The sequence below is a fragment of the Corylus avellana genome, chromosome 2, assembly GCF_965113065.1.
Source record: "Corylus avellana chromosome 2, dhCorAvel1.hap1.2, whole genome shotgun sequence".
Taxonomy (NCBI): domain Eukaryota; kingdom Viridiplantae; phylum Streptophyta; class Magnoliopsida; order Fagales; family Betulaceae; genus Corylus; species Corylus avellana.
The window spans coordinates 37,427,701-37,455,567 of NC_142491.1; the positions used below are offsets into that span (position 1 = coordinate 37,427,701).

The following is a 27,867-nucleotide window of genomic DNA, read 5'->3' on the forward strand; positions in this document are numbered from 1 at the left end:
GAACCATAACCGTAAATTCCTATTGCCACGTCATTATCAAACGATAGACGACATATAACTATAAGTCCATCCAGTCCAGATGCAACAATGTGCTAGACCACTTTATATCATCAGAGAGCGCATATGAAGCCTCAAAAAAACATAAACAAATCCCCAAGCAAAGAGACAAGAAGTTGTCCGAGTCTTGTTGCTGTCACGCATTAGTAGTCTTGTGCCACTTCATTGCATAATTGCGAGTGGCAACATACCAGGTCCCAGCCTGCTCAACATTATTCCTACTTGATATCTCATTGAATTGGAGCACCCAGACCGCACTCCCCACCAAACCTTGATATGCCACAACAAAAAGGACGTATATTCATAGCATTCAACTTGAGAATCCTCCAGATGCTGCCATCATCAATGACATTATACAAATATATAACACCTTTATTTATGTGAGTTTTGCCACTTGAAGAAATATCTTCACAGGGGTTAAGAGAAACTCAATAGTTTATCCTCCGTATTCTGCAGCTTTAACTACCTTACCCGCATTACCAACCCTCCAAACACGAGAAAACATTTCATTTCAAAACATACCTCGAACGGTTCGGGTAGGTCAACAGTGACGAAAACTCAGCAGGATCTTCAAACCCAGATATCGGCATGTTCTTCCTTTATGAGCTTATTAGTTATGAAACCCCAGAAGATCTAACACCATGTTAAACCATTATCACAAAGAAAACAATAATTTAATACATTGAAGGCAATGCGCTCAGTGCAGCACTCACTCAAGGCTCTAAAACTTTTATTACTACTTTAGTGGATCCCGTAAAATACTGTACCCCCGGGCTCATTTTTCACTGAAACTAAAAAAGACCACATAGGTGTATACAATGCAAGAGAACAGAAAATTTCTTTTTCTTCATTTTCATTAATTATAAACATAGGTGTACAGTGCAGAAGGCTGGAATAAACAATTTGACTGATTTGCTTTATCAATTTCAAAATGGGATTCTAATTCCTAACCTCATGTATCGGGTTAATTACACCTTTGCCTAGCAAAAAACCCACCAGGACTCTTATATAACAGGAACACTTCCATTTGGCTGCTGCATGGTCCCCAGTGGTTTTCCTACAAAACCAAAGACATCACCCATACGTAAGACTTATTTCCCAGCTTCATAGAACTTTACACCATAAATAATACGGAAAAAGAAAACAGGGGGGAAATATAGTAGATGCTATTGAATGAGCTGTGTGTGATACTTATCAGTACTGTTGTTACTGTAGAAGGGACACAACATTTTGAGATATTGAACATAATAAGGCCTATAAATTGTGGTAAAAGCAGTGATTGCCAAAATGAACTCATTCACAAACACCTGCCCTCACTCTACTCGCTTTTAAGCTTAGCTTATAGTTAGGCTTAGCAACCAAGTTCCCCCTCACCACGTAATTTGTTAGCTTAGCTCATGCTCCTAGAATTACCAGCTACTCCAGAAACGATTCATTCATAAATGCAACAGTAGTAAAACATAGCAGTGCACTACCTGTGTTGCCTGCAAAAGAATAAGACTTTGAAACGTATTTGCTTCTCGTCAATCCAACAGAAGCAGCCTCAGGCCTCAGAGCATTATCAACAGGAAACTGATTTGAGAAGTTACTGGCTGAGAGTAACCCTCCAGTTTTACCCAAGCATACTTCTGAACTTTGTGCAAGAATTTGATCAGGACTTCGCACAGAAGACATGGTGTATGTATGTCTCTGCTTTTCAAGGAATAATGAAATCTTTAAGTCAGTTGTTCTCCATACTTAATTCATGCAATCTGCAGCATGTTCAAGAGGTTTACTGATAAAATAAACATATGGCATGCACTACATCATAACTTTATGTGGCCATATTGCATACATAAGAGGTTCAACTGACCATGTAGCATAGATTCATCTAGATGGACAAAATATTTGCATGGAATATTAGCTTACAAGGTATTCATGGATTTCTTCTTACACTTCTGGATCTCTTTTCGTTCTAATTACTAATATCAAATCCAGAGCATCAATTAGTTAGTTATTTTATTGTACGAATTCTTGTATTATGACAAAAACATGACTAAAGTTGGTAAGATCATCAAAGACAATGATTATGCTATTTAACAATGAGTAGGTACTACGTGAATCTAGTTTATAATCCAACCTACACTTTTTTCACTTTATGAATGCTTACAAAGGAAAAAAGAGTACAAAAGGAATTTTCATAGAATGGCTATAGATTCCAAGTTTACTTGAAATTTGACACCCTCAAAGTGTTAAGCACATACAAATCTAGAAATCAAAAGGTAAATGGCATGCGAATTCTACAAGTATCTCACTCCCATTGTTCCCTTCACAATTTTGTCTTCTGTACCCTTTTTAACAAAAACCCATATAAAAACTGCTACCATAAAAAACTGAAAGAAAAAAAAAACAAATCATTTTATGGAAGTTCAGAAGAAGTTAAGGCAAAAATATTTATCAAAACAAGTGCACTTCTATTCAGGTCTTAGATATTTGGAAGCAACATTAATACTAGGAAGATCATTAAAATTTCAACCTCATACAGAAGTTCATTTCACATCCTTTCTTGCTTTTCAATATAAAAGTAAGCAAGATATTGGGACTTGTACAGATGTAAGTTTCAACAACTAAAAATAGCGATAACTTGAGGATGCATGAAGACTTGAGATTTCAAATGATCTCTTTCATATATTTTCGTAAGATAAATAAAAGAAGAATCCACATAACAACTCTCTGCAACAGACCCAGGTGGATGCAATCAGCCTTGAAAAGTAGGAAAGAACAGGGGCAAACCTTCCTGTTGAGCATCTCATCCATTGGTTCAACCGAAGTGTCCCTTGGAGATGAAGACTGTAATGGAATCATGTTCTCTTGTGATATTTTTGAACTCACCATGTCATTGCAAAGTTCCTTAGTTGATGCCTCACGGTAAAGATAAGCAAGTGTTGATCGGTGACGATTATTTCTTTGTGAGTAGTATATTTTCGTAGCAAGAGGAACTGGAATATCTGATTGGATTACATCACAATAATCATTGTCAAATACTGTGAATCCAGAAAGCACTCCAAAGTCAAGATTTGAGAGAGAAAAAAAGAGAAAAGTTCAGGACAACTTTCCAAAACTATTACACAGAATGTTTATGACCACTTCAACCAAAAGATAATATTTGACAATTTTTGCTACAAGATATTGCAACCTATATTTTCAACCTGCTCCAGTGCAAAAAGCCAAGCAGACTATAATACAGAAAATTAAAAAAATAAATAAATAACCCTTTTGTTGGCAGGCACCATTGATGGATTTGCCCACACTTTTATATCCAATCATACAATCATTAGAAATTACACCTTCTGAATTTGTCCCTTTCGGACAATTCGTGCCTGCACATAAGCATGAGAAACATGTCTACACATGAATGTACCATACATTCAACATCAACATTAAGAATCCAAAGAACCCAAAGGAATACCATAGACAAGTCACCAATATCCAACTGAAGATATGTATGAATATGGCTTGATAACCATAATAACGCATTATTACGTCAATAAAGCAAAAAAAATATATATATATATATATTGAAATTAAGGTTGAAGTAAAAATGGTAAAAAATTTCAGAAAGGATCAATTAAAATTACCGCATTTATTCAACAGTAGCTGCTGTCTTCATAGCAATTATCAAATAAGCAATAGACAATATCCAAAGCAGCAATGCATCATTGTATATATAGTCATTATTAGGAAAGTCACAAGGACAAAGATAAATAAAGAGAGCAAATTTTAGTATTTCTCTTTTTCCATATCTCTCCCATCAAAGACAGAATAAGCATCAGATGAAAAAACTAGGTGAGAGATGAGTATCCCAACTGAAACTAGAAGCTATTAAATTACATTAGGCAATAATAATGCTAGACACTATTAGAATTTCCAAAAGATATTGGTTTCATGCCTTCAAGGTTGATGATTCTCAATCAGGTAAGACATCTGTTCTTTTCACTGTTTATCCATTAACTAAATGCTACTATAAAATATTCTGCTTAAGGAATTCTAAGGAAACAGAATAACTTCAAGAGATACAAATTCAGCCATACAGGGAAATAAACCCAAATTACTTGTGATTTTTGCAACACCAGATGCCGTTTCTAGATCATCTAACAGAAGTTGATGCCCAGCTGCTATCCTACAAGAAAAATAAAGAAAATGCATTATATATTCAGGACCAGCAATAAAATTTCAGAAGGGTCCTCAGAAGTAGCATAAATGAAGAATTTGATTACGGTTTTTTTAATTGGTAAGTTACAAATGCACCCAGCGGATCTTGAATCCATGATTTAGTCCTCCACCCTGTTCTTACAGGAGGAAGAAGTGTCATTTGGCATACAGCTCATTGACAAGAATGAAGGTCCAGTGTGATAATTACACCCAACATTGCAAACCAAGTCATTTATAAAGGAAGAAACTGAATCCTTCTCTTCACAAGAGGCTAAAGTAGGCCATTTTGGGGGGATGAAAAAGAATTAGTCACCTAAAGTCAGATGCCTAAGCACTCCATTATTCTGCCACATTCTTCTATTCTAAATGATTCTCCCCTTCGGCACTATATCCAACATTGAAGTAGCATGGGCTTGTAATTGGACTAGCATCGTTCAAGAAATGTTTTAGAAATCCAACCTTAAACTCTGTGCAAGTTCTTTAAGCTTGGATTTCTAAAACATTTCTTGAACATAAGAGTACAACAAGTATATGGCTGGGTATGAGATCAGCAGCAATGTATAAAGAGTAGAAGACTCAACGACACACATAAGTAGTCCAATGCACTATATGTTAAAGATTCAGAAAGAACTTTTTTGGGTACTGGAAAATATTCAGATAATCATTTACTCAAAGTGAAGTAGCATTATAGAACAAAGAAGGCATACAATTTAGAACGTTTTGTTGGAGGCAGCATTACACAAGCTGGGTGGTCCATATTTCCAGTACAAACTCCTGAAACATCCATCATAGATGCCACATCTACACAGGCTGAATTTCGTAAAGAAAATAGGTAAGTAATGAAGCAAGCTAGAACCAGACAGTAAAGAATATAATTTTGTTGCAAATAGAACTTGCATACAAAAAGCAAAAAGTGATTGCATTCAACAAATTTACAACATATATTCAGATACATCACTAAGCAAAAAAGAATGCAAAGAAAAAGGAATGCAACTTGACTCAAAATGTTCTTCCAACTATATGGATTTGCTACATGTTGTTTATAATGAATAGACAAGAAACTATGTTCACGGGTATCACTACAGATTTTTATTTAAATTAAAAACAAAAGGATATTTGACTCTTATTTGAGACAGCCTTTTCTATGAAAAGCCACACAGACACACTAAGATTTTCAGTTCTCTCGACAAATATAGGACACATCTTTTTAAGCATCATAAGTGGCAGTAAGATCAAGTTCTAAAACTAGAGCAGAGTTATGTTTCACCACCATGTTACTCTACCAATGACAGTTTTAACCAAATATACATGCATGGAGGAAAGAAAAAAGAAAAGAATAAGAGGGGGGCCCTTTATTACAATGTTTCAATCAAAGAAGCTAGTAGACATCATAACCCACATTCACAGCCCGATTGTTCACAGCAGAAATTTAGATATGGAAGCTGTCAACTGGAATCAACTAAAGTGAATGCAAGCAAGATATGAGATAGTAACAGAAAAGATTAAGATCAAGCAACCACTACCCTGGGTAAAGTAGCATATCTGATAAGCCATCAAAGAGATATATATATTATAACAACAATAAACTTGTTCAACAAAGTGATTTTATATATCAGCCAAGACAACTGCTAGAAAAGAAAACTGCTACAAGAGAAACAAAAATCTCAACCATACTATATGCATAATACAGAATCCAAGGCCACATGCCTGTACCATGTCTCATTAAGCCAATTTTTATAAACTGTTTATACAAAAAGCTGCAAAAATTTCTCCTAAGATCTCTCTCATAATAGCTGCTTTCTTAATCTGAAAAGTTCTATTGTAGTTCCTAAATCTTTTGTTTTAATCATTAAACAAGATCTTTTTTTTTATTGGTAAGTTACACGCACCTGGTGGGACATGAACCCATGACCTCACCATCCACCTTGCTGCAAAGGGAGGAAGTGCCATTTGAGCTAAAGCTCATTAAAATAGTTAGCTCCATAATCAATCTCCTAATCCAACTACTAGCTATGGTTTATGAAATATCCCTGATTCTATCCTAGGGCGTGATTTTTTCTAAACCTTTTGACGCTAGTTCCACTGTAGCAAGTCCAAAAGATTGAGAAATAGAACCCTTTAATCTTATTTGTTTGCAGTAACCATGAGTTGATCACTAGGGTGATTCTTTTGTCAATAGATGTTCATATTACTCATCATCTCTGATAAAAGAGAACCAAAAGGGGGAAAAAAAAGAGAGACTAGAATAAATACAAATAAAGGAAAACTCCCAAGAATAATTGCTTTAAATGACATGGAAAAAGATATATCCATTTACTGATATAAATTATGTTTTGATGTTCCATTGTCCAAGCATTGATGTGTTTACAACTAAATTGGCTATAGTAACAATATATTGGTTTATTCAAATTCTTCTCATTTTCTTCTCTCTCTCTCTCTTTTTCTTTTGGAGTGTAACTTCAGCTTTTAACCTTTTTAATTACTTACTATTATGATCATATTGAAATGTCTTCCCAGGATTGCTCAGCCTAACATTTGTTTGCTAGAACTCTAATATGAAGAATGCAAATAAGAGCAAATGAAGTTACGTTTTGCGTCCAGGGCGAAGGAAGCTATTCCAATTTGACTGTCCAATTGGGATTCTGACGCAGCAGCAACATCAGCATCTATGGGTTGAGACTTTTCTTGCTCCCCAACTGGAGTAGTTTGGTCTAAGAGAGGTCAAGAACTATAAAAAGTCATCCAAATCTTGTTTCCAAAACACAATATATGTACTAACTTGATCCAGATATTAGGACCTTCTTCAGTTCAGGCAAAACAATGTTCAAAAATAATTATCATAACAGGGCAATTGTCTGAAAGCCTGAGAAGCTGAACATTTAAACTTGCTCATGATTTTTCTTTTAAAAGGATACTAGCATAAGCAGTTAGTAACTTCTTCCTCTCCTTCCTTGGGGGTTTCCTGCTCCCCGTACTGCCATTAACCTCCAAAATATTTTCTTCTGCAGAATTTAGTGACCTACAGAGTCCTGAAAAGAAAATCAGGAAAAAAAAAAAAAACAAAAAAAGGCCCACTTCAGAGAAGCGCCAAAACAACATCCTCGAATTATAGATAGGATCCAAAATATTAACATTTGGCAACCAATTAACAAACACTACATGTAAGTCAATAAATGATAACTAGGTTCTCAAATGGAAACTGGGTGCTTAGTTAGGTATGATATATTGGGGCCATGCACACAACTTGTCTCATGCTGATCATATATGATGGAGCCCTCACATGCTGATCATATATGATGGAGCCCTCACTATTACAATGACAATCGGCATTTAGTCAACTAAATTACCAACCAATAAATAGTCATTTGTGCCAACGTCCCTTTCCCCTTTTGTAAAACTTAAATTTTCAACTTTTTTTTTTGAGGTGCATGGATGTGAGTTGACCAATTATGAAGCATATGAAACCAGACTAACACTTATTATTAAAACCAAGGGAAATTATTGACAAAAAAGGATGGGGAAAAGAAGGGTCAATTGGGGGGCGGGGGTGGGGATGGGGGCGGGAGGGAGAGAGAGAGAGAGCCTCCAAACCTGCATGAGCTGCATATTGACTGGCCTTGATAGACTTCTTGCAAGCATTGCAACATACCTTCACATTTATATTAAACAATCAGAAAATGAAGTGAATAAAAGATTATGTGAAAAGCAGATCTGCCTTGTAAGTAAACAGAGACAGAATCTTAATCATATAAATCAATGAGCTGATGTAACCAGCAGGTCCAAATTCAAAATGCACTAGACAAGCTACTTTCTTTGGGGGTGAAATATTATTCCTAAATTCAGGTAAGAATCTGTATCATAAAGGCATCCTTGGTATAAAGCAAAGACAAAACATATTATGCTCTGGAGAAGCTACTTTGCCTATGTGACACCAATAGAAAGAAGCAACAACATAGAGAGATTACTAATTCTATTATAACAATTACATTTAAACAATAAGAATGTTTTACAAGATAACAAGCTGGTTTGGTAATACCTTTTAGAGGGTGCTTTTTGCCTTTTGGTTGTGATGTGACACAAAAAGTGAAAGTAGTTTTAAGTATTTTGTTAGTGTTTTATATATTTAATTGTCTGTCAATGCTTATGCTTTTTTGCTAAAAAACATTAGCAAATGAGCCCAACATCTTTCTATTATTATTATTTATTTATTTTTTTCAAAATCTGCTAGAAGCAAGGCAAAGAGTTACTGCTTGTCACATAAACTACATACATAAAGTCACGAGGCTTTAAAAAAGCATCTTATTTGGCTCCAAAAAGGGAAAAAAAAAAAATGTCACAGCCCAGGGATGAACTAGTTACATCCACGTGATACTCAAAAAGGACAAATCACAAGTCATGCTACACATGCCCGTGTCCTTCATTGTGAATCTGTGATGAGGCACCACAATACATAGACACAGTTGTGCTATTTTGCTTCTTATCGCAAATCTACGTCCTATATTATAGCAGCGGCGAGAGAACAATAATTTATCTTTTTTTTTTTTTTTTTGATAAGTAATAATTTATCTTCTACTTATCATCAGATTAAAAAAAAAGAATAATATAAATAGAAGAAGCAGAAGAAGAAACAAAAACTTCTATGATAGTTTTCAAGTTCCTATTTATCTTCATTGCTTTAATGCACAAACAAAGTCCTCCAGATGCCAACCAACAACTCAGGACAATAGACCCTAATATAATATAATCCAGATGATACTATCTTCTAACAATCCCAGTTTAGAAGCTTACTGAATCACGACCACACATAGCAGTAAATACCCATCTTGGAGTCGAAATTAAGCAAAATTCCAATTTTTCCAAACATCAACCTAAACCAACTAGGGGGAAGACAAGGCTAATGGGTAAAAAAAAACACTTGTATAGCATTCTAGGCAAAAAATTTAAAAAGGCAAAGAACTATGAAGCATAAACAAAAAAGAGCTCTACAAGACCAGCTTCTCTACCATAATTTCAAGAAGTAATAAAATGTTGGCATAAAATAAGTCATATTGACGTCGAACCTTACCAAATGCAAAGGTTCTGTCATAGGCTTCAAACCAAAGACATGCATATCTGCAAAGGGAAATAATCAAACACTTACTTATCAAAAAAATAAAAAATAAAATAATCAAACACTTAAAAGGAAGTGAACACCAACAAAAAATAAAATAAATGGAAAGCAAAAATAAATCTTACACTCTTAACACTAGAATTGAAGGAGCTCTGCAAGACTCTTAGATCTCCCATTATGTGAGTACAGCATAATTGCACCTTGTCCACAAGGTCTAATCTTTAACTAAAGAAACATAACATTATGCGAATAAATGTTGCTTATAAACTCACTTCCCAGCTTTATGTGTAATGGAAGCTACTTCATGTAAGGAAAGACATCAAAATTTTTAGTGATGTCATAATTCCCCAATCTGCCACTTAATTTTTTTATATATGTAATCGAGATATCATTATAAGCGTAAGGTGCTCCCACGTACACAGGAAGTATACAAAATAAACCACCTAGCTAGTAGAAGTAAAAATAACAAGAAAATCATAATAACTAATCACTAAATGAGAAACAAAAGCAGCTGTCCAAAGATACAGGGTTTTGAAAAATACAAATTTATTCTCCTTCAAAGTCCTCTCAATGTCCTCAAAACTGTTGTCATTCCTTTAATTTAACTCAATGAGCATAGCTTCTTTTATATTTTCCCTATCAACAAAAGTTCAACAACAAAATTTGACGGCAGAAACCCTTTTTCTGGTCTATTTATTTGTTTTTCTTTTAGTAAAACGAAAGGTTTACTCATCTTTGGAATACCTAGATTTCTTTTGGGAAATTACATCACAACCCTCTCATGATTTCAAGCTTTTTGACATTGAGACCCTAGTTTTCAATTTGATGAAATCAAGACCCAATATTTGAAAATCAAGACCTCTGTTACTATTTTTCGTCAAATAGATAACATAAACAATATGAAACTACAATTATATCTCGGTAAAAAATATTCCAAAAAAAAAAAAAAAAGCATAAAACAAAAGAAAAAAACAAGTTGGGGCTAGGTTGTCACCCAGCCACACGGTCATGGCTTGGCTGGGACATGCCCAGCCACAGCCAGATGGTTGGGTGCCCAGCAACAGTAATGGCTGGGCTAGGGGATAGCACCCAGCCCCAACCACTTATATATATATATATATATATATATATATATATATATATATATTCAGGCCATGATTATATTTTCACATTGTTTTTGTTATCTATTTGATGGAAAAAAAACTAACGGAGGTCTCAATTTACAAATTTTTAAAGCACAAGTCTTGATTTCACCAAATTGGAAACCAAGGTCTCAATGTCAAAAGGCACAGAAGTAAGAGGGGGTTGTGACATAATTTACCATTTCATTTTTTTAGGTTGTTATACAGGAGAATGTGCACGAAAGCAACATAGGCACATTGAATCTGGTTAGAAGGAATTGATAGGTCACTTTGAACACATTTTTTTTTATAAGTAATCGATAATTATCATTAAAAGCATAAAGACACCACTAAGTGCACAGGAAGTATACAAGAAGAAGAACCTAGCCAGAATGAGCAAAAAGGACAAGGAAATCACTTTACCTAAATGATAAAGGAGAAACATAAGCAGTTGTCCAATGAAAAAAAAGCTTAGAAGAAAAAAGACTTGATCTCCTCCAAAGTCCTCTCAGAGTTTGTTTGGGATTGCATTAGGAAAGGTAAAAAGTACTTTTTAATATCTAGAAAGTTGTGCCAAACAAAAAGCCTGTTTGGGATTGCGTTTGAAAGGCCTAAAAGTGCGTTTAACCTCAAAAAGTCCGTTTGAAGAAAAAAGTACTCGTTTGGTAAAAAAATTAAAAGCGCTTTTAAGGGTCTAAAAAGCCTAAAAATGGTCAAAACGCACTTTTGGCAAAAGTTTTAAAATGAAGTTTTTGCCCAAAAGCACTTAGTGACTTAAAAACTCTATTTCTCAAATGTAATCCCAAACATACTCAAAAAGCTGGCATGTTTGATAAAAATTTCCAAAGTACTTCTTTGACTTTTTTTATTCTAAAAATGGACAAAGTGCTTTTGAGAAAAATTTAAAATTGCAGCTTTTTCTAAAAAGCTCTTTTTAACTTTAAAAGCTCTACTTCCCATCACAATCCCAAACATGCTCTCAATGTCCTCAAAACTTTTGTCATTTCTTTCCCTCATATAGCCATATAGACATGATATATTGCTCAGGCAACATCTTCAAAGCATTGACTCATATTTGTAAGTTGCATGGACACTTGTAAAAGAGAAAACAGCTCGGGTAGACACATGTCAATCACCAACACTTCAACAGATGCTAGTAGAACACTCCCTATACAATGTTGCCAAAGGCACACTGACCACAAGGCAAAAGGATCGTGCCAATATAGCAGCTTCATATACTTCAGGAAACCAAAAGTTACTAAGGCACTCACCTTTGTAACCTAATTGGTCAAAAAGAAAGAGATGAGAAGCAATAAAGGCAAGCACCTCATTAGCAGGTTTTATATATATATATATATATATATATATATATATATATATATATATATATATATATTCTTTATTTTATACATTTCTGGTAGCTTTTGCAAGGCACTTTCACCTGCCTTTAGCTATCAGTCACTCCCTGCTTCTTGTGTGTACCGATGTTGACTCTATATGGTAGTTTCATGATTTTCTGAAGGACTACTTATCCAGTACTCTTGATAAAAATAAGAAACGAAAAATAAACATATCAACCCTTTTTGTTTCTTAATTAAAAAGAATCCACATATAGGATCTATTATTTTGGGAAATGTGTCACCATCGATGGTGACGCATCACTTGGGAACCAACTTTTGGAGAGAAAATTTTGTAAATATAGCATTTCTCTTTTTGAGTAGTAAAGTTTCCATATTGAATATTCTCTTCTTTTTTTTCTTTTTTTCTTTTTTTCATTTTTAACATGAAAATGCAGCTAGCAACATCAATGAGAATTAAAAGATATATGCCACAACTCCACACTACAATCACCTCTTTGTATTAAACACACTATGGTAAATGACTTTCTCGTAAATGGAAAACAATCATTAGATTGAAGGACACATAAATAATGCTGTATTCAAGAAAATTGAAAAAACTACCTTCTTCGTCAAGCAAATTTGCTTCATCTGCATCGCGTAGTTCTCTACAGATGTATTGAGCAGCTAATTTCTGGTGCCCAACATCCTCTGCCAAAGGAGATAGGAGGAAGATGGTGATATCATACACACATTTAGAGAACTTTACTTTGCAAATAAAGCATAACAATTTAAATCAGTTGCATGATGCAAAGCTAAGTCTTGGTCACTGCAAGCCATCCTCTCGCTAAGTGGTAGGTGTAACTCAAGTTTAATCTGGTCTAGTTGAAAAGAAGTTAGGTAATTTGACAATGTTGGAAGCATTCATCTATTCCGGAATTTTCCCATATAAAATCTTAATAAGAAGTATTTTCATTTCGTATTTCCCAACAACTAGGAATATACGCATCTGTCCACAAATGAGGAGAGAGAAGCAGAGAGGATAAGAAAGGGAGAGTCGTGTCAAAATTTATATACACAGAAATTCACATGTTTACTATTATAGCTTCAAAATACAACCTTGCACATGGTCCTAAGCAGTGAGACAATAGAAAGACTGAATAACTATGAAACCTTACAGTAGTTGTACCTGCCATTGTTTGCGAGAAGCTCCCAGCTGCAAGAAGCCTTGCCATGACTGCCATTCTCCCACTTCCAATAGAGCATACCATTGAGAAAAGTAATTTGAATATCTGTACACTAAAACTACCAAATCAGCGTAGAACAACTTTCTTTTTTTTCTTTTTTAGTTTGATTAGTGAGTTTGGAGGGGAGGGCAAAGATCCAAACTGGTGACCTCCACTTCATATGATACGGTCCCAACCGATTATGCTACCCTTAGGATTAGTAGGAGCCAATACTACATCCTGAACATTGACAGTATCCTAATTCCAATTGCATACCCACATAATAATTGTAAATCAACCCCTTATAACAAAACAATAAACTATCACTCACACTATCACACACGCACGCACAAGCACAGGTTTAGACGGAGAAATTCGGAACGCTCGAGCTTTAAAGTGGACTTAGTATCAGGTCCTTTACAAGAATGCATTTCACAAATGCATTACACAAGCTGGCTCTGACAGCCGTTGAATAAAACTTTACATTATAAGATCGAAACACATTTCACAAATGCACGGATAATCAACCAATCGCAATCCAAAACACCAGCATTGGCGGTATAATCCGTATAAAATAAAATTTTCAGGCCCATGCAATATTGGAACGAAAAACCACTATACCGCCCAAAATAAAATCTGAACATTTTATCAAGTAACAGAAGCAACACACGCATAGAATCCAAATCGTACTCAAAGAATCACATTATATGTAAAGAAAAATGCACCTCACATAATTAATCGGAATTTTTTTTTTAAAAAAAAAAAACAAATTAAACCGAAGAACATCACCTCAATCCGTGCACAATTTTCTCCACGAAAACACCGATAAAGAACCCCCCAAATTCTGTGAAGAAACGTGAAGATTCCGAGAGTTGAATCAAGGTGCAAAACGACGTTGATCTCCGCCTGGTGTGCGTAGAACTGGAGCTGAATGGGGAGCGAGGAACCGTAACAAAGGTGGGAGCGGAACCCTAGGTCTCACAGAGAGAGAATTTGCTTTTGGTTTTTTCTGCGAAAGCTGTGTTCTCTGCGGTCTCTCACTCTCCTCCGGGGGGAGAAGAGGAAGAGGTGGGAAAGCTATCAAAACGAGAAGAGGGAAGATTTTGTGAATTTGTGCAACACTGTTCACGAACTACAGAACAATATTTTAGATATGTGGTTGATTTCGATTATTATATTCTTCAAGGGAACCGTCGTCGTTTTGCCTACCCAACGTCCATGACATTGACTTTTGTTTTTTAAGGCAAAATATAAGTAATTAATTTTGTCATGTGATTGTGACTCATGTCAATATTTTTTATTTTATTAAAAAATTTAGAATCGCTAAAAAAAAAAAACCAAGAGGGCCACACCCCTCTACCACCGTAGCCGTAGGAGGAGCAACCACTCCTAAGGCAGAGATGGCTCAAAGGGGCTCTTGTTAACAGGGGCAGAACTTGCATGAGTTTGGGGGCAAAATTACAAAATAAAAAAAATAAAAATTAGAAAGTAAAATTCTAATTTTAAAGGTATTTTAAAAAAAATTTGTGAAAAACGCACCATGTAGTTTCGCCACTGCTGTTGTAGCCACCCATCAACATACGGGTGGCAATGCAATAGTTTCATGGCAACATTGATTACATGGCATTAACCCTGAAAATGCCACGTAAGCAATTTTATACGATTTTAGACAAAATAAGAGAAATGAGGAAAAAAAAAAATTAAGGAAATAAAAGTTAAATTTTGGGTTAAATACATTTTTTCTCGCATGAACTACCACTCATCTATATGTTATCGCCATGAACGGACACATATCACACTCTAAAGAGTTTAATAGTTCAAAGTGTCCATTCAAGTTAGACTAGCTAATGCTTCTTTATCGCTAGCGTCGGGCAAAAGATCTATTTATGTCACGCCCTCTATGACCTTGTCTTATGTCCACAATGGACTTGATTTTGCTGCTAATATATTATACATTGCACATATTACCCTCGAGTTAAATTGTCAAGTCACTTCTTACTCTCATTGTTGTTTATTTCATAACCTAGTTATGAGGCGAATGATTTGCAGTGGTAACTTAAGCCTTAAGGGATGGCTTGTACTACTTGGACTCTCAACCCAGCACACAAGGCCGGCTCATACATGCTTATCATATTGTTTGGGCAAATGACTCTATAGCTAGAATTTGACAATGACATCAGCGATTGCGGCATTCTTACTTTTTAATTTTGCAACACATTTTTCATTATTTATTTATGCATAATAATGTTTTTAACTTTCAGCATGAAACTTGTGAAATTTCAAAAAATCATCGAATGTTTTTTTTTTCCTAGTATCAATAAAAGTGATGAGTATTTTATTCTTATTCATACTGATGTGTAGAACCCTTCCCGGGTGGTAAAAAAAAAAGTCAAAATTGAAGCTTAGAAAATATTTGTAGAATTCATATTTATTCTTTTTTCTTTTGTCTTTTTTTTTTTTTTTTTTTTTTTGTAGAAAATGTCTCAAAATGGGAAGTGGAAAGGGGAAATACAACTGTTGGGGATAAAATTCACTATGAGTCCCACTATTTCTCAACAACCCTCCATTATCTAAACTACCTTACATTATCTCTTTGCCATTTTCAAATGATCCCTCAATCATTTGAAGTGAGAAGATCGAGAAAGTAGTTACACAGATAAAATCCTATAAAAGGGAACTCAAGGCATTGGTAACGAGGATCGATCATTTTATTTCTCAATACATTGCTAGTTCCGACTACATTTTGACTTCATATACGACTACTAACTTAAGCATTGGAGGGTCCCCGGAGACCCCTTTGAAGCTCTTATTATTTTGTAGGAGCCCGAAGATTGATGATCACAGACACCTCGAAGAACACAAAGATCACACCTATCAGAGACGGTTAGACCAAAAAAATGCATCAACAGTTTGGCGCCATTTGTGGGAACGACTACGTTCTTGCAAAATAAAAATCAATTATGGTGGTAATCATGCGTTCGGGCGGTACATCAACCAGCCGGAATCAGATTTGCATAGATCTATAGTCATAGATCCCATATCCACTCTGTGGCAACCAACCGGAACCAGATCTGCACAGATCTATACTCACGGATCCCAGATCCACTCCGTGGCGATTTGCGTGTACACACACCAAATTGGTGTTTGCTTTCATCAGATCTGCAAGATCTGATCCATTTGGCCAACAGGTTGAGGAATTAAATGATTTCGAAACATGCACTGATGGAAGTCATTTCATTTCGAAGCATAATTTTCAAAGAAAATGAGGAGGAGAAGCTGCGTCCAAGCTTTAGGGGCAATTCGGTAAATTTATGTCTTATGTCAAGGAGGGACGTCCATTGCCACTTTTGCCCTCAACATGGGGTCCGACTCCTACTTTATGCTTTGCTTACATTAAACCAATGAGGATTTGCAACATTTCAAAAGGGCTGAAAATAAGGGACAATATCTACTATAACATCAGAAAAAGCAGTCAGAAAAAGAAGATATGGCCCAAAGATCCAACCTCTTATGTCCACGTAGAAAGATAAGTACAACTATGTACCATGTGATATTTCTAAAGATACTTTTTCTTAATTTGGGTGCGTTTCTCCAACTTGGTGAAAAAAGTTATTTCTGAATAACCCATGCAGTTATCACATCTACTTGCGACCCTAAAGCATGTGGATCCTCGTGTTCCCTCATGCATTCGGCGAACCCGCAATTCCTCAGCTTTCGCCAAAATCGGCTCGGGTCGCCTCTCAGGCTCGTCTACGATCTCTCCTCAAGGTTCATCAACAATCTCTAGGTCTTGAAAAATTACTAGATCTACGAAGAGCCCAGCCGAAGATGATTCGGCGTCATTTTCTGGTGCCTGTCGCTCGAAGACAGTGAAACCTCCGGCGAGCCTAGCAGACCTGCGCAACAAGCTCGTCCGATGAGCCCAACCTCACCTAGCCAGCGACGCCCTCGAGTATCGCCATACTCGGATCACCGAGTGTCGCCGGCAAACTCCCTCCAAATTCCCGGCAACGCCAAGGCCTCACCTTCAGTTTCGCCAATGGACCCATAAGTCCTGCCAATGATTTCGATGAACCTCCACTTTGCGCAGGCTTGCCAAGCTTTCCCCGATGGACCTACTGCTTCGACAATCTTGTCTCGGCAACCATGCCTCGTAGCCGAGCCTGACTCGGACAATGGGTCACTGACCTCCAGTCGATGAGCTTCATCTCGCCAGCGACCGCCAGTCTGCTACTCAAAGTTGCCGAGCCTTAACCAGACTGCATCTGCTCTCTCTAAAACCCAGGTTGCCATGACCAAGCACCACCATTGCCAAGCCTTCTTTGGCCCAGGCCCAACAAACCCACTAACAACCTCTCCTGCAGACTAGCGGCAAACCAGCATGCCTCGCGCAACGTGATTAGGATACGCCATTGTCGAGCATACCTCGTCGCTAAGAATCACCTTGGGTTCATCTGAACGAGTTTCGGCCCAGATTCGGCTCCATTAGACCAACCCCGATTCGGCTTCATCAAACCGACCCAGACTCGGGTCCATCTAAACGAGTCGCCTTGAGAGTCTCCAGACCTCACGTCCAAATGTCGGCAAACCAAACTCAGGTTCAGCAGACCCATACTCGATTTACCGAGACTGAGCCTTCCTATGGTTTAGCAGACCCATACTCGGGTTCACCAACCCTCTTCAGAGCCGAGCCATCCTTGGACCACTGAGATTGAGTATCACCATTCTCGGGTCACTGAGACCATGAGGCCATCCTCGAATCAACGAGACCGAGCTCTTGCCATCCTCGGATTGTTGAACCTGCCAAACATAACTGACGACGGTGTCGCTGGAACTTGCCAAATGTTTACAAAGACCTGTTGTCCCAACATCACTAATACAAAGTGTGAAACAAATAAATTGGCATCAGCGACAAATAGTGAAGGAGAAATTGAGTTGACGCCCATACAGGGTCGCTAGCTACATCGATATTCAATCCCGCTAGTGAGCTTAAGGGTTCACCGGCGAGTCTGCAGCACCGCTAGTAACCCCACGGCCTCCATCAGTGAACTCTGCAGCAGCCTTCTCGGCGAGCTCCGGACAAGCATCTCCGACCTAGCCTTGGCGAGCTCCCTCCAGAGACACTACTATTGCCCCAAAGAAATGGAGGTATGTATTTTATAGTTTACATGTATCTATCACCAAATACATGCAAAGGAATGGTAATCCCAAGAGTCAAAACTTCAAAGGAAAAAATTCCAAGAAAAATTTCCGAGAGTCAAAATTCCAAAGGGACAAAATCCAAGGAACAATCCCGAGAGTCACAACTTCAAAGGAAAAAGTCCGAGGAAAAATCCCAAGAATTTCAACTCTATAGGAACAATTCCAAGGAAAAAATTCTGAAAGCCAACTACTTTGAGAGCATCAACTCCTAAAGCGTCAAGGAACTAAAATGGCAACAAGTCTCTAGGTTTATTAATGCTCAAATCATTATGACTGCCTCTGTTAATCATGTTTTACCAAGTCACTTATATTGCTCTGATACATGCACTTGTTAGGTTTATTTCTCATTTTGTGCAGGAAAAAATTTCGAGGATAATTTTCTTAAGGAAGGGCCATCCCACAAAAGTCCAAGGAATGTAAAATTCCGAGAGCCCGGGGAATGTAAAATTCCGAGAGCCCGGGGAATGAAAAATTCCGAGAGCCCGAGGATAAAAAAGTTCGGGAGTTCGATAAAAAAATTCTGAGGAGTCCGAGGAAGAAAAATTATGAGGAGCAAAAATCCCGAGGGGAAAAATTTCGAGGAATCACTCAGCCTCCCGAGGGCCGAGGATCACTCCGCCTCCCGAGGGTCGAGCCTTACTCCGCCTCACCATGGCCGAACCTCACCCCACCAGATAAGTCCATGTGAACTTAATTTATTGAGGTGTGAAAATATGTGATTTTTTAGTCAACTATGAAAAAGCACGTTCACCTAAATAAATAAAAAATAAAATAAAAATAAAAATAAAAAAGCCTAGCTCTTTATGCTTAATTTGCTTTTTGCGAGCTTTGTTTAAAAACAAAAGCTCATTGCCCCCGCCAGGTAGCTTTCTATGGGATTCGTAAAAAGAAGATACATTTTGCATTTAAAACCAAAAATGATATTCATTTTTCAGTCAATTGTCATGAATGAGTACATGCATATATATATGGTCGTTAAATGCTCCAGTCCTTTACCAAAATCAAGGCACAATTTACAATTCTGAATACATAGGCTCATGGCTCTTGATAAAAATACAATAATACAAGAATATGTCGAAGATATGCTTTAATGGGTCAACACAAATGCATGCTTGATTAGAATAATGTTGTATTTTGGTCTTGGTGAAAGCCAATGGTAATTCAAAAATCATTGGGTATTGAATTTGTCTTTTTGTGAGAGGCATGCTTCTCTCATGAGAATGGCATTATCATCTCGATGGGTGACAATTCACACCATCATGAGAGGCCTACCATTTATGTTAAACAGATTCATAGTTTGTGCTACATATTGAATTAGTGCCCATTTATTTATTTCAGCTTTAATAGCATTCTACATCCTTAGCTCTATTCTCCTAGGATTATGATTGCTTGAGCTTGATAACAGTCAACTGTATTTCATACACCGTAAAAAGGCATGCTACTACTTGACTTTAGTGCACCAAGCTCAATGTTTCTTCTTTCAACTTTCATTGCAATAATCATGGTCGAGTCCTGCTCCGCCTCTCCAAGGCCGAGCATCGTTCCGCCTCAGCATGGTTGCGAGCATCGCTTCACCTCTCCATAGCCGAGCACATCGCTTCGCCTCTACATGGTCGAGTTTCACCCCGCCTCTACATGGCCGAGTCTCGCTCCCCCTGTACATGGCCGAGTCTCGCTCCGTCTTACCATGGCCGAGTCTCATCCCACCTCTACATGGCCGAGTCTCATTTCACCTCTACATGGCCGCATCTCGCTTCGCCTCTACATGATCGAGTCTTGCTCCACCTCTACATGGCCGAGTCTCGCTCTGCCTTACCATGGCTGAGTCCTGCTTCGCCTCACCACAAACGAGCATCGCTTCGCCTCAGCATGGCCACGAGCATCGATCCGCCATTCCATAGCCGAGCGCATCGCTCTGCCTCACCACAGCGAGCATCACTCTGCCTCAGCATGGCCACGAGCATCACTCCGCCTCTACATGGCCGAGTCTCACTCCACCTCTACATGGCCGAGTCTTGCTCCGCCTCACCATGGCAGAGCCTCGCTCCATCCCAGCATGGCCGAGCCTTGCTTCGCCTCACCACAGCGAGCTTCGCTCTGCCTCACCATGGCAAGCTTAGCTCCGCCTCTACATGGCCGAGCTTTGCTCCACCTCTACATGGCTGAGTCTCACTTTGCCTTTACACGGCCGAGTCTCGCTCCGCCTTACCATGACCAAGTCTTGCTCCGCCTTACCATGAGCGAGTCCTACTCTGCCTCTCTATGGCCAAGCATCGCTCCGCTTCCCCACGGCCGAGCAGCGCTCCGCCTCTCCATAGCCGAGCATCTCACTCCGCCCCAGCTTGATAGAGCCTCGCTCCGCATCACCACGGCGAGCTTCGCTCCACCTCTACATGGCCGAGTCTTGCTCCGCCTCTACACGGTCGAGACTCGCTCCACCTTACCATGGTCGAGTCCTGCTCCGCCTCACCATGGCCAAGCATCGCTCTGCCTCTCCACGGCGGAGACTTGCTCTGCCTTTGCATGGCCAAGTCTCGCTCGCCTTACCAAGTCTGAGTCCTGCTTCGCCTCACCACGGCCAAGCAACTCTCCGCCTCTCCACGGTCGAGCATCGCTCTGGCTCTCCATAGCCGAGCATATCCCTTCGCCTCACCACGGTGAGCATTGATCCTCCTCACCATGGCCGAACCTCGCTTCGCCGCACAAAGGCCAAGCTTTGCCGCGCCACGCTAAGTCCATGGTCACCTCGCCCTTGCTCACCATTGCCAGATCTCCCCGAAAGTTCAGATGATCTCGAGATTTCTTAGGAATCTAAACAAAAGGATCCCGAGAGTCACATATCCAGTAGTGGGGGGTATTTGATTTGAAGATAATCTCCAAAATTTTGAAGAAATGGCTTGGCGAGTGCAAAGGAAGCAGTCATCCCAGCCAGGGTTAGATCGAAAAGCTTTCGCGTAAAGACCTTCCGGCCCTAGTGCAACGATGAAGGCCTCAAGCTACACCTTGACTTGCTGCAAAACAAGTAGGACCAGCCCCAAGTAATCATGGTAGTATATTAGGAGAAAGCAGCTCGGTACTTCAATTAAAAGGTCAAGCACCAAAGTCACCATTGCCATCAAGGACCCAGCTGAGGGAAAGCTAGCTCCAAATTCAGAAGGACCGTACAGAGTCGTCAGATGCCGAGGAATTGGAGTGCACTATCCTAAGGAGTCCGAAGCGAAAGCACTCCTAAGGCCATAAAATGTCAAACACCTCAAACATTAGGTGGAATATCCAAGTATATATAGCTGAAGAGGCTCTAAAAAATCCTCCCCGGGAAATACAGCTGAAGAGGCCTTCTAGAGGATGTTTACGAGATACAGTAGAAGAGGCTCTCCAAACTGAGCCTAACTAAGAATTAAAAAGCCTCAACGCAGTATAATTCTAAGGCTAAACCCTCAGTGAAATGCAACCGAGGCAATCTCTCTAGAATAACTCGGTGAGACATACCCAAGGCACTTTCCTGAGGAAATGTTCAAAAAATACAATGTCAAAGCGCTTTTCGAACATAACCCGGTGCGAACATAAAGGCCTCCACGTCGGAATGTTCAAGGGTTAAACCCATCTCGAACATAAAAGCCCACACGCAGGAATGTTCAACGGTTAGACAAACTTGGGGAAAACCTAGAACAACAACCCCTGAAGAAGGATGTTCTTAGGTACTCTCCGAGGTCAAGCACTTTGCCAAAGCACTCTGCCAAAGCATTCAGTCAAGCAATCACAAAAATTAAACCCATAAGTTTCATTTTTAAGATTGTGAAAAGAAAAAGAAAACAAGTGAGACAATAAAGTCGAGCGAAAGATATTTTTCTTGTTAAACATGTTTTAAAGATTTTTTACAAATCTTTAGCCTCAGGAGGTCCAGCTTCGGGAGCTCCAGGGTTTCGGTCGCAAGTACACATAAGATTCCCGATGGGCGACTAGCAGGACAAGTTAGCCATGAGAATCGGGGGGTAACTGTTGGGGATAAAATTCACTATGGGTTCCACTATCTCTCAACAACCCTCAATTATCTCAACTACCTCACATTATCTCTCAACTATTTCAAATGATCCCTTAACCATCTATAGGGAGAAGATCGAGGAAGCAGTTATACAGATAAAACCCTATAAAAGGGAACTTAAGGCATCGGTAACGAGGATCAATCATTTTATTTCTGAATACATTGCTAGCTCTGGCTATTCCCCAGAGACCCCTTTGACGCTCTTATTATTTTGTAGGAGCCCGAAGATTGATGATCACAGACTCCTAGAAGAACGCGAAGATCATACCAATCGAAGACTGTTAGACCAAAAAAATGCATCAACAACAACAAAGAATAAAAGAAAAACTAGGGGTGAAATTTAAAACCTCATAACCGCAACCGGCTAACCGCTTTGAAAGTGGTTAGTAAAAACCGCTAACCGCTTAGGCAGTTGCGGTTAGCGGTTAGTAGGTTTTGGAAATCCGCTAACTGCTTTTTTTTTTTTTAAATAATAATAATAATAATAATAATAATAATAATAAATAACAATAAGGCTCCGTTTACTTCGACATAAAATGATTTTCAGAAAATATTTTTTGCATTTTACGGTGTTTACTACGACGTAAAATGGTGGTCAAACCGAAATCATTTTCGGTTTGACCAAAAAACCTTTACATTTCTAGGGAAAATGGTTTACACTTTTTAAATTCGTAAACCATTTTCCCTACTCAATCCAAAAAAAACCCGACGCTCTCTTGATTAGAAAAAAAACCAAACCCCCGCCCCTCCCCGACTCCTCACCTTCACGCACAGCTTCTCCTTCACCTTCACCTTCATGCACAGCTGTTGATTCTCCTTCACTTGCACAGCTCATCTCTCTCTTGGCCGAGCTTCACTCTTCAAGCCCGACGCAGGTACTCTGATCTTTCTCTTTCTTTGTTGAACCATATGTATGGAGTGATTCAAATCTACGAATTTCTCTTGGTAATTTTCGTTTGATTTTGGTTTCTTTCTCTGTTGGACAACTGGAAATCATGAAGCGATTTTGATTTTGGTTTCTTTCCCTATTAACGAATTAGATTTGCGATTTAGGTTTTGGGTCTAACGTGTGGATTTTGGAAAATGAGAACTTCTGTGATCTTTGTTATTATGGGCTGTTTTTGGTTGTTGATTCTTGGAAGTTCTGACTTTGAGATGAACCTCAACCGAATGGGTTTTTGTTTCCTTTTGATTTTCTGGTTTTGTGATGGTAGATTGGGGTGGATTTTCTGTGGCTCTTGGCTCTTTGCTTGGTGTTTTGCTATGTGAGGTCTTGGTTGGATTTTTGTTTTACTGTCATCAACATTCATGTAGTCTTGGTTGAAAAAGGGAGATTTAGTTTAGCAATAAAGCAAGATTACAGATGAATAAACGAGATTAATTGACCCTTTAACGTACAGATATATAGGTCAATACAAGATTACAGACTATATATATAGGTTCTCTGGGGTTGATTCTGGTTGCTGTGGAGTGGTTTTGAAAAGAAACCATTAGGCTCTGTGTTAGTCGTCCCATCTAAAGCTGTAATAAACTGCCTTCAATTCTTTGAGCTCCACTTTATCTTGTTTATCTTTTTCCTTATGTTATTAATTTGAACATTTTTTCAAACAAAAATTTTAAAAAACATCTAAAAAGCCAATTTTTTTGAAATTGGCTGTACAGGAAATTTTTAGATCCTCTGTTCTCTTTCCCCTCAAGGCCACTGCAAAATTGATACATTAGATAATGGTCAATCTCCCTAGTTTCTTCCATCGCTATGGTCGTTGCTTCCTTTTCTTTCATTTGATCATGTGATCAATTTGGGTCATCAAAAATGAACTAGAAAAAGTTCCTCTTACTCCTCCTAAAAGAGGAAATTCTATCATTATTGGTTTTGGTCCTCGGAGACAAATTGTTTGAAAAGAAGAAATTCCTACTTCAGTATCTTAATCTAGCAGCTCACTAGCTACTTCCTTTGAAGACCCTTTAACATACACCTGGTCCCCCAAAACCAAATCTCATTTATAGTTAATACATGAAAACGCATGGTTTTATAAACCAAATGGGATTGATGCTTTCCAGACTCAAGGACTTTAGGTATTGAATTAGAAACCCAATGATCCATCGGGCAAGAGGATCAGTTGCCGACATCACATGTACCTACAACATATACACACTAATTTCAATACCCAAAAGGTGAAGTAAAAGGCAAGTAGAGAGTCCCCCTATTTGTGTGCTCAAAAAACAGATGGAAAGAAAGCAAAACAGCACCCTACAAATTAACTCAACACTCAGGATGAATTGATGACTTATGAAATCATTCAGACCAACCAATTATACTTCCTCTGCAATGTTTTTCCTGATGATGACCATTCTCTGACAACATATGGAGTTTTTCTACAACAAATGCTTGGTCTTTTCATAGGAGAAATGATAATATTTGTGTTGGATTAGGGCCAATGTTAATTCAGTAATTCCTACTTGAGCGCGCTTTGGTCGGTCTTGGGAGTTTTCTAATGTAATCTTTTAGTTATGCTTTCCCATGTGTTTTGCCTTCTTGTAAGTTTTGTTATCCAAGAATTTATTGAATAAACTCAACAAGAACAAAGACAAGATGGCATTAAAGCCATCTTTGTCATTTTAGATATACAAGTTTATTTCACAGTATTGATTTGCTCTGTTTCAGGTTTTTTTTTTTTTTTTTTTTTTTTTTTTTTTTTTTTTTGTATTTGACAAAGCTTGTAGCATTTCATTCTCATTAATCAAAAACTTGTCACTTGGACAGAGCAGTTTACTCTGTTTTAGTTAAATAGTAAGTTGATGAAAAATATTAAAATATTAATATGATTTATTGATTTATTGGAATCCTGTACAAGTTTTGAGGATGAATTGGAAACAATGCATATATGATTTATTGCTTATTGCTTATTTTTATGTTGTTTGTAGATGGATGAAACAATTCTTTCGACAGTTACGACCACTGTTGCATCTGTTCTTGCTGTTGGGCTTGTAATCTTAAAAGATATTAGATCTAGGAGAGTATTACGAAGGGAACCTCATGTTAATCGATAGTATGAAAGAGGGATTTATATGGATAGTATTCTTTATGGAAGCAGACAAGATTGTATAGACCAAATAAGAATGAGTCATGTATCTTTCTTTGAATTATGTAAAATTCTTGTTGAGAACAACCTTATATGTGAGACCATTCACATGTCTATTAAGGAACAAGTGTTGATATTTTTACACATTATTGGGCATAATGTGAGGTTTCGAGTGGTTGGTGGAAGGTTCTATCGATCGATTAGGTCTATTCATCGATATTTTAAGGTTGTACTTGGAGGAGTCTTGACGCTATATAAACATTTAATTAAACAACCTGATAACTCTACTCCGCTGGAAATAAGGAATAGCCGAAGGTTTTACCCATACTTTAAGGTAAGTTTTAAAATTTGATTTTTTTTTTAAAAAAAAAAAATTCAAGTAATTTGTCAAATTAACGTAACTTGTATTGGTCTTCATTAGGATTGTGTTGGAGCAATAGATGGAACTCATATTCGGGCATCTATTCCAGTTGAAATCCAAGGAAGGTTTTGTGGTCGAAAAGATCGAACAACACAAAATGTGTTAGCTGGCATTACTTTTGATATAAAATTCACATATGTGTTAGCTGGTTAGGAAGGAAGTGCACATGATTCTCGTGTTTTAAACGATGCACTCACTAGGCCAGGGGGATTCAAAATTCTAGAAGGTAAGTATTATCTTGGTGATGCTGGTTATGGAAATCGAAATGGAATTCTCTCCCCCTATCGTGGTGTTCGGTACCATTTGAAAGAGTTTAGTGATTATCCACCTGAAAATGAAAAAGAATTATTCAATCTTCGTCATTCGTCCTTAAGAACCACCATTCAACGAGGATTTGGAATTTTGAAGAGGCGTTTCCGTGTGTTGGATGCAGAACCATTTTGGTCGTTCGAAGCACAAGTGGAAGTAGTTTTAGCATGTTGTGTCATTCACAATCACATTATGGGTGTTGATCCTAATGACTCAATTATGAAAGAAGCTGTTTGTGATGTTGAATCTCAAAATCAAAGAGGTAGAGTCTACCAAACAAGAAGGGAAGTTCAAGAGGAAAATAGAGAATGGACAATCAAAAGGGATGTAATATGTCATGCGATGTGGGATGATTACAAAAATAGGAAAAATGTGTAGATTTCTTTTTTTCTCGTATGGTTGATGTTGTAATGTTCATTTCTTGAACTAGTCATGTTTAAAGACAACTGCATTTTTTTTTTTTTTTTAATGATTTGATTGTATGATATACATTTGATATTTAATCCAGCTTATGATATGAGCTTATTTCTATATTGCATTATGTTTTTATCTTTTATGAGATATTGTATATTGTTATCTTGCATTACCATTCATATGTTTGTGATTGTAGCAATGGGCAAAGGTAAGGAGAAGAACGTTGCAAGCAAGCAATTTAGGTGGTCAAAACCTATGCACACTTTGTTACTTGAAATTCTTGCTGATGAGGTTGCTAAAGGAAATAAGCCTTCAAACACATTCAAACCTGCGTCATTCGCACTAGTTGTCAAGTCAATTAGCGAGAAATTTGGAGTTGAATGTGTACCTGACCATGTTGACAACTGCCTCCGAACCATCAAGAGCATGTGGAATATCATCGGCACCCTCCGTAAAAAGAGTGGCTTTGGATGGGATGAAAATTTGAGGATGATAACTTGTGACAAGAAGGTGTATGATGAGGAAGTGGTGGTATGAGACTTATTTTATTTATTGTAGCAATTATATTAGTCTTGAAGTTTTATTGAAATTCTATTTTTTTTCTTTCTTTTATTTATTACAGCAATTATATAGTTTTGAAGTTTTATTGAAATTCTATTCTTTTTTTTAACAGGCGAATCCTAAGCATGAGCAATATTTAAATAAAAAAATTGAAATGTACGATGAGATGGCCATAGTTGTTGGTAAGGATATGGTGACTGGGAGTTTTGCAAAGTCTTTTACTGATGTAGTGTAGCATGATAACATTCTTGATTCGGATTTGGATTTAGATTTTGATGATGTGTCATCAAAAGGAAAATATGTTGCTTCCTCCGATCCAGATTCAACCAAAAGGTCACATAGGAAAAGAAGTCGTGATGATAGTGAAGATGGATATAATTTGATATCTGAAAAAGTTGGGAGAAGTTGCATTAGCGCTTCAAGCTCTTAATAAGGGAGTCGAAGCAGATCATCTGTATCAGGAAGTGATGAAGGTGGAAGGGTATGATGAGTTTATGCTTGCAACTGCATTCGACCATTCGAATGGAGATGAGAAGCTTGCAAGAGGATTTCTGGTAAAGAATGCTAAACTTAGAAAGTTTTGGTTGGACAACTTCTTCAAAAACCATGGAAATTAGAATTTGTGTATTATCGATATGTAGTAAGATACTAGTGAACTTGGATGGTAGTTCTTTGGCCAAAATATTGTAATATTTGTGGTTGAATTTTAGAATTCATGGTTTTTTTGTTTTTTTTTTTAAGCAAGATGAAAGTAACGTACTTGCCCTTTCATATATATCAATCTTCCTAGATG

The 27,867-nt window shown here is 37.8% G+C and overlaps 1 protein-coding gene and 1 pseudogene across 1 annotated transcript; one reads left to right on the forward strand and one right to left on the reverse strand.

Annotated features, from left to right (window-relative positions):
- Window positions 1–883: 883 nt before the first annotated feature.
- LOC132184637 (uncharacterized) lies at window positions 884–14,168 on the reverse strand. Its single transcript, XM_059598348.2, has 12 exons — window positions 13,832–14,168; window positions 13,006–13,108; window positions 12,441–12,527; window positions 9,314–9,360; window positions 7,840–7,897; window positions 7,164–7,277; window positions 6,837–6,959; window positions 4,956–5,058; window positions 4,149–4,216; window positions 2,830–3,044; window positions 1,533–1,746; window positions 884–1,114 (listed from the first exon to the last, which is right to left on the reverse strand). Exons 2-12 carry the CDS (start codon window positions 13,085–13,087, stop codon window positions 1,062–1,064), a joined length of 1,164 nt encoding a protein of 387 aa, XP_059454331.2. The 5' UTR covers window positions 13,088–13,108; window positions 13,832–14,168; the 3' UTR covers window positions 884–1,061.
- An 8,970-nt stretch (window positions 14,169–23,138) lies between these two features.
- Window positions 23,139–27,691, forward strand: LOC148587717 (uncharacterized; annotated as a pseudogene).
- The last annotated feature ends 176 nt before the right edge of the window (window positions 27,692–27,867 follow it).

What these genes read in the sequence shown, in the direction of transcription:
- LOC132184637 (XM_059598348.2), bottom strand. Translation starts at nt 13,087, where the DNA reads ATGGTATGCTCTATTGGAAGTGGGAGAATGGCAGTCATGGCAAGGCTT. An exon ending in TGACAGAACCTTTGCATTTG is followed by an intron (nt 7,898 to 9,313) that starts GTAAGGTTCGAC and finishes ATAAATGTGAAG; the next exon opens with GTATGTTGCAATGCTTGCAA. An exon ending in GTTACTAACTGCTTATGCTA is followed by an intron (nt 6,960 to 7,163) that starts GTATCCTTTTAA and finishes GACCTCTCTTAG; the next exon opens with ACCAAACTACTCCAGTTGGG.